Here is a 5,929-nt window from a genome sequence, read left to right on the forward strand (position 1 = left end):
CTTGACCGTCATCATCAACCAAATATAAGAAGATAAGTTTACTCCGTTTGCCACAAGACCATTGTTTGATTTAGTGAGACTCCGATTTTGTATTTTGCGTCGTGTTCTATGTTAATTGTACGAAAAACTGCGTTTTTTGATACTTAAACAATAATTTGATTTCTGCGCTTATTCCAAATGTACTAACACTACATATTTTCAGGTATTGACAATATTTGCGTGGATCAATCTCGACACATTGCCTAATTATTTTTCGTGTAAGTTTAACTAAGTATCGCAATGGAACACCTTTACGCCGAACAAGTGAGTCTATACACTAAAATCAAAAATTCCTTTGTAAATTTCAAGAAGCTTGGTCAAGCAAAGATGACTCGTGGTCAAGCTAAGTCTAGGCTGCAACAGTTAGCAGATTTATTTAATTCGGTCAAGGTTAACAATTCGGCAATAATGGAATTAGAGGAAGATCTTTCAAATCATGAATATTTTAAAAAGTCGGTTTTTGATCAAACTGAGGATATTTACTATACTGTGACCGGTGAATATGATGATTTTATATCTTCGCTCGATCCCAACGCCTCCATTGTAACTTCGCCTGCCGCTCAAGCGGCAATTGCTCTTCACAATGCATCCTCTCTTCCTGCTGTTGACATTCCTAGATTCTCAGGTCGGTATGAGGATTGGGAAAATTTTCGAGATGTGTTTAGGGCAGTTATACATCGTAAGGCGGAGGTCCCCGGTGTAATAAAGTTTCAACACTTGCGAACTCACGTCTTTGGTGAGGCAGCTGACCTCATTAAGAACATTCCTCTCACCGAGGAGACTTATCCCCAAGCATGGGACACCTTAATCAGGTTTTATGACAATCAACGACGTCTGGTTTGTTCTTATGTAGATAGTATCCTCAACTGCAATAGTATGAAGAGTAACACTTGTGCTGAAATGAAACGCATTAATAAAGAGATGTTAGGTCCCTTTGAGGCTTTGATTACACTCGGGAGAAAACAGGGTGACGAAGATATTTTCATCGGTTTAGTTGTTAGTAAATTCGATATACAGAGCCATAAGGATTGGCAAAGACTTTTAGGCAGTTCGATTACTCCTCCCAATATCAAGCAATTACAAGACTTTGTATCTTCGCAAATCATCACTTTAGAAGCTTTCAATCGAAGGCAAACTCAAACTCGTGATTCATCAAGGGGAAAGACAGGCAAGTCCTCCGCTGTTCATCAAACCAGCGAGAAAGTAGTTGATTCACTCAAATGTTTCTTTTGCCATCAATCCCATCGTTTGAGTAGTTGTGAAGGTTTTAAAAGCAAGGGTTGGGACGAGAGAAGGCAATTCTTGAATGATCGTCGGCTTTGTATAAACTGTTTAGGTCAACATCCTTTGAAGCAATGTAAATCCAAATTTAGTTGCTTTGTTTGTCATCAGAAACACCACACTCTTCTCCATAGGTCTGACCCTACTAAAGACAATTCCAGATCTTACTCTAATCAGCCTGGTGACGATAAAAATAAAGATATTCACCCCTCAAATATTTCTAGTAGTCATGTGAATACTATACTTGCGATTGGCAGTTTTAGAAGCCCTAAGGCACTTCTCACCACAGCTCGTGTTTATGTGTGCCACCCGAATGGCTCTCGCGTTCTAGTGAGAGCATTAATTGATCAATGTTCGCAGAGTTCACTTATATCACGATCATTAAGTGATCTGCTTCAATTAAAGTCGTTTAAAACAGATGTTTCTCTCACAGGTATAGGTGATTGTCCTTCGGTGAAACTAAAAAATTCAGTTAAGTTTTCAATTCAGCCCCATTTTCAATCAGATTTCTCCTGTGAGGTCACTGCCTTAGTGATTCCTAAGGTTTCATCATATCAACCTCCAATTGGTACTGACGTGATGAATCTTGAATATTTAACAGGATTGCAATTGGCTGACCCTGAATTTTATCGACTTGATAAAATTGATTTATTGTTAGATACCTCGGTCCATGCCCAGATTATTTTAGGTGAAATTCGTAGGGGACCATCCAATCATCCCATTGCTTCTTCCTCAGCAATCGGGTGGTTACTCTCAGGGCCAGTTAGCAGTCCAGTCATCAACAATCAGACTAATCTTAATGTAATGCAAATTAGTTGTGAAGTCGACCTTTTAAATCAACTCCAAAAATTTTGGACAATAGAAGAACCGATCTCTCAGCTTCGACTTAGTAAAGAGGATGCCGAATGCGACAAACATTTCGTTACCACTCATTCCAGGATGCCAGATGGAAGGTTCGTGGTCAGGTTGCCTTTTAAGCAATCTTCTATTCCAGATCGGCTTCGTTCAGAGTCTTATTGTGTAGCTTTGGCCAGGTTAAAGGGCTTGGAAAAGAAATTTGAAGCAAACCCCAGGTTTTTTGAAGCATATAATAAATTTATGCAAGAGTACTTAGAATTGGGGCATATGAAGGAATCCTTTGTACCTGAAGTCAATTGTTATTTTCTTCCCCATCACGGTGTATTCAAATCTACAGATTCCTCTTCCAAGCTACGTGTCGTTTTCAATGGATCGGCCAAATCTTTCAAGGGAGATTCCTTAAATTCGTTGTTATATACCGGTCCCAATCTCCTAGCTAAATTGTTTGACTTAATTCTTCGGTGGCGATTTTATAAATTCTCTTTTACTGCCGACATTGAGAAAATGTTCCGGCAGATTCTAGTACATCCTGCTGATCAGTGTTTTCAGGCAATTTTGTGGAGGAAAAATCCTTCCAGTGAAATCAAACCCTATTTACTGAATACCGTTACGTATGGGTTAGTTTGCTCTCCTTTTCTGGCCACGCGCGTGTTAAAGCAGTTAGCCGCTGAGCATATTATCACACATAATCGAGCCTCCAAAATTCTAGAAACCGAATTTTATGTAGATGATTGTTTATCTGGAGGCCATTCAATTGAAGATGCTAGAGAAAAGGCTGAAGAGCTTTTGCAGTTGGCCAACCGTGGGTGTTTGCCATTAAGAAAATGGTCAGCTAATTCCCCTCTAGTATTACAGAATATTCCTGAAGAATTATTGGTCGAGCAACCTAAGATCTTTCAAGATCACTCTGAAACCATATCTGTCCTTGGGTTATCGTGGAGCCCAACTATGGATTCGTTTAAATTCAATTTTGGCATCGATCCCGAACCCCCTTATTGGACTAAACGAACTCTTCTTGCCCAAGCAGCAAAATTTTTCGATCCATTAGGATGGCTATCGCCTGTTATCGTAGTTTCTAAGATTATATTTCAGTCGCTTTGGTTACACAAATTGTCCTGGGATGACCATCTTCCTGACGACATAATCGAACCTTGGAGCAGGTGGTTACGTGATATTCCACTTCTGAACGAAATTAGCTTACCTCGTTGGAATAATTATGTTCCTGAATGCTGTTCCATGGAAGTTCACGGCTTTGCTGATGCCTCAAAATCTGCATACGCAGCCGTGATCTATCTTAGAATAGTAGTCAATAATGAAGTATATGTCAACATTCAAATAGCCAAAACCAAAGTGGCTCCGTTAAAGATTTTGTCCATTCCAAGACTGGAACTTTGTGCGACTCAATTGCTTGCCAAAATTGCAAAACATTTCATTGACACTTGTTCAGTTGTTGGAGGTGCTCCCATTCATTTATGGACTGATTCGCTCGATGTTCTGCATTGGTTAAGATCTCCTCCCTCCAGGTGGCCTGTATTCATCGCCAATAGATGCTCAGATGTGCACGATCTTATGCCAAATGCCATATGGCATCATATATCAGGTAAACAGAACCCTGCTGATATCGCTTCACGAGGAATTACTCCAAACTTATTGGGTAAGCACCCTTCATGGTTCCAAGGACCAGACATTTTACATGAACTAAATCCCAGTTACCCAGAGGTTAAAGTAGAAGTTATTGAATCTACTCAATTGTTAAACGTGGTCAATAACACTGAGAAAGGGTTCGTTGATTGTTTAGCTCAGAATTGTTCTAAATGGACTCGTCTACTTCGGATCACCGCTTATTGTCTTAGGTTTATATATCGTTGTATTACTAAATGTTATGCGAAAAGATCACAACCTTTCAGTCCAAATTTGAATTTTATAGATGTAAAAGTGTTCTCAAATCCATTATCTAATTCTCTTACTCCCAAAGAATTGGAAATAACCACTCTCTTTATCGTCTATGTCCATCAACAGGCCCATTTTTCGTCTGACCTAGCTGTAATTGAACGAAATTTAAAGGGACCTTCTTCCAGGCAAGAGCCTTTGCCATCCCGTAGTCGATTGAGAAAGTTGGCCCCTGTGTTGGATAGGGATCTTTTAAGAGTAGGTGGTCGGTTGAGCAATTCTTTGTTAGAGCAAGATTCGAAACACCCCTTGATTCTATTCGGACGAGATTACATCACAATCATGATAATTGAATATTATCATGAACTTGTTCTTCATGGGGGAATTCAAATGACGTTAGCCGCTTTGCGTCGCAAATTTTGGATTTTGAATGGACGTCAAGTCGTTAAAACTGAGTTAGCACATTGTTTCAAGTGTCGACGTTTTGCAGCCCGACCTCAATATCAACTAATGTCTGAGCTCCCCAATTGTCGTGTCCAACCCTCGCCAGCCTTTCAAAAAACTGGCGTCGACTATGCCGGACCGTTCCCAGTTAGATTAGCAAAATGTAGAGGTAAAGGTACCCTAAAGGGTTATGTTGCAGTTTTTATCTGCATGGCAACTAAGGCTGTTCACCTTGAGATTGTAGAAGACTACACTACTGACTCGTTCATTGCCGCATTCCACCGATTTGTTTCGCGACGTGGCCACTGTACCGACCTGTACAGTGACCAAGGTACTAATTTCATTGGCGCAGACGTCGAGATGAGACGATTAAGACAGTCTTTGGGTAATTCTGACTTACTGGTAAATGGTTTGACGCAATCTGGGACCCATTGGCACTTTAATCCGCCTTCGGCGCCTCATTTCGGAGGCCTCTGGGAGGCTGCGGTAAAATCAACGAAACACCATTTGAAAAGAGTTATAGGAGACCAGATTTTGACTTTCGTCGAGTTTTCTACTCTTCTCGCCCGTATAGAAGCCTGCTTGAACTCCAGACCTCTGGCGCCTCTGACCGATGACCCACGGGATCTGAACCCTCTCACACCTGCTCACTTTTTATCCTTTAGACCTTCTTATTCAATCTCGGAGCCTGATTTTACATCACAAAAATTGTCTCCTTTAAAAAGATGGAAATTGTTATCTCAGTCCCTTCAACATTTCTGGAAGCGTTGGTCCAAAGAATACCTTTCTTCTCTACAAACTCGATCAAAGTGGTTTTCACCCCAGCGCTCCCTAAAAGTGGGTGATCTTGTTCTTATAACTAACGAACAAACTGTCCCCTGCAAGTGGCCATTAGGTAGAGTAATTGAAGTCTATCAAGATAAAGAATCTCTTGTTCGGGTCGTGAAGGTGAAAACCCAAAGTACTGTTTTAATTAGACCAATCCATAAGCTGATTTTGATGAGAAAGGTATCCGAGATTGAACCAGTTTCTGATTAATAATGAGTTCATGTAAATTTTACCATTTATCATATAAAGTCAAATTGTAAGTGAATAAGCGATTCACATTTTTTAACTTTCTTTATATTTATCATATAAATTTAAATTGTAAGCGAATAAACGATTCACCTTTTTTTAACTTTCTTTATATTTAAAAAAAAAAAAAAATGATCCATTGTTTTCTATTAATGTTCAACTCAGAAATCGTTGTCCATTAACCCGAGGAGAACGAAGTTTTTGTGTTAATTCGATTATTCTTATTTTGATATTTATATTTTATCTCATTTTCAATTTGTAATATTATGAATTTTGCTTTGATATATCTACGTTTAACTCCGATCTATCAACCCGAGGAGTTTGTTCAAGATCAAATTTGTAT

At 39.5% G+C, this 5,929-nt stretch overlaps 1 protein-coding gene across 1 annotated transcript; it reads left to right on the forward strand.

Moving 5' to 3' along the window:
• The first annotated feature begins 279 nt into the window (after positions 1 to 279).
• Positions 280 to 5,550, forward strand: LOC149373597 (uncharacterized). Its single transcript, XM_089596923.1, has 4 exons — positions 280 to 303; positions 349 to 1,207; positions 1,826 to 3,959; positions 4,071 to 5,550. The coding sequence occupies exons 1-4, from the start codon at positions 280 to 282 to the stop codon at positions 5,548 to 5,550; spliced, it is 4,497 nt and encodes a 1,498-aa protein (XP_089453049.1).
• The last annotated feature ends 379 nt before the right edge of the window (positions 5,551 to 5,929 follow it).

The sequence above is a fragment of the Copidosoma floridanum genome, unplaced genomic scaffold, assembly GCF_036245765.1.
Source record: "Copidosoma floridanum isolate Cflo_tuat_1 unplaced genomic scaffold, Cflo_Japanese_pri ptg000030l, whole genome shotgun sequence".
NCBI classification, from domain to species: Eukaryota; Metazoa; Arthropoda; class Insecta; order Hymenoptera; family Encyrtidae; genus Copidosoma; species Copidosoma floridanum.

What these genes read in the sequence shown, in the direction of transcription:
- LOC149373597 (XM_089596923.1), top strand. Translation starts at nt 280, where the DNA reads ATGGAACACCTTTACGCCGAACAA. An exon ending in TTCATCAAGGGGAAAGACAG is followed by an intron (nt 1,208 to 1,825) that starts GCAAGTCCTCCG and finishes ATTTTCAATCAG; the next exon opens with ATTTCTCCTGTGAGGTCACT. An exon ending in GTCAATAACACTGAGAAAGG is followed by an intron (nt 3,960 to 4,070) that starts GTTCGTTGATTG and finishes TTATGCGAAAAG; the next exon opens with ATCACAACCTTTCAGTCCAA.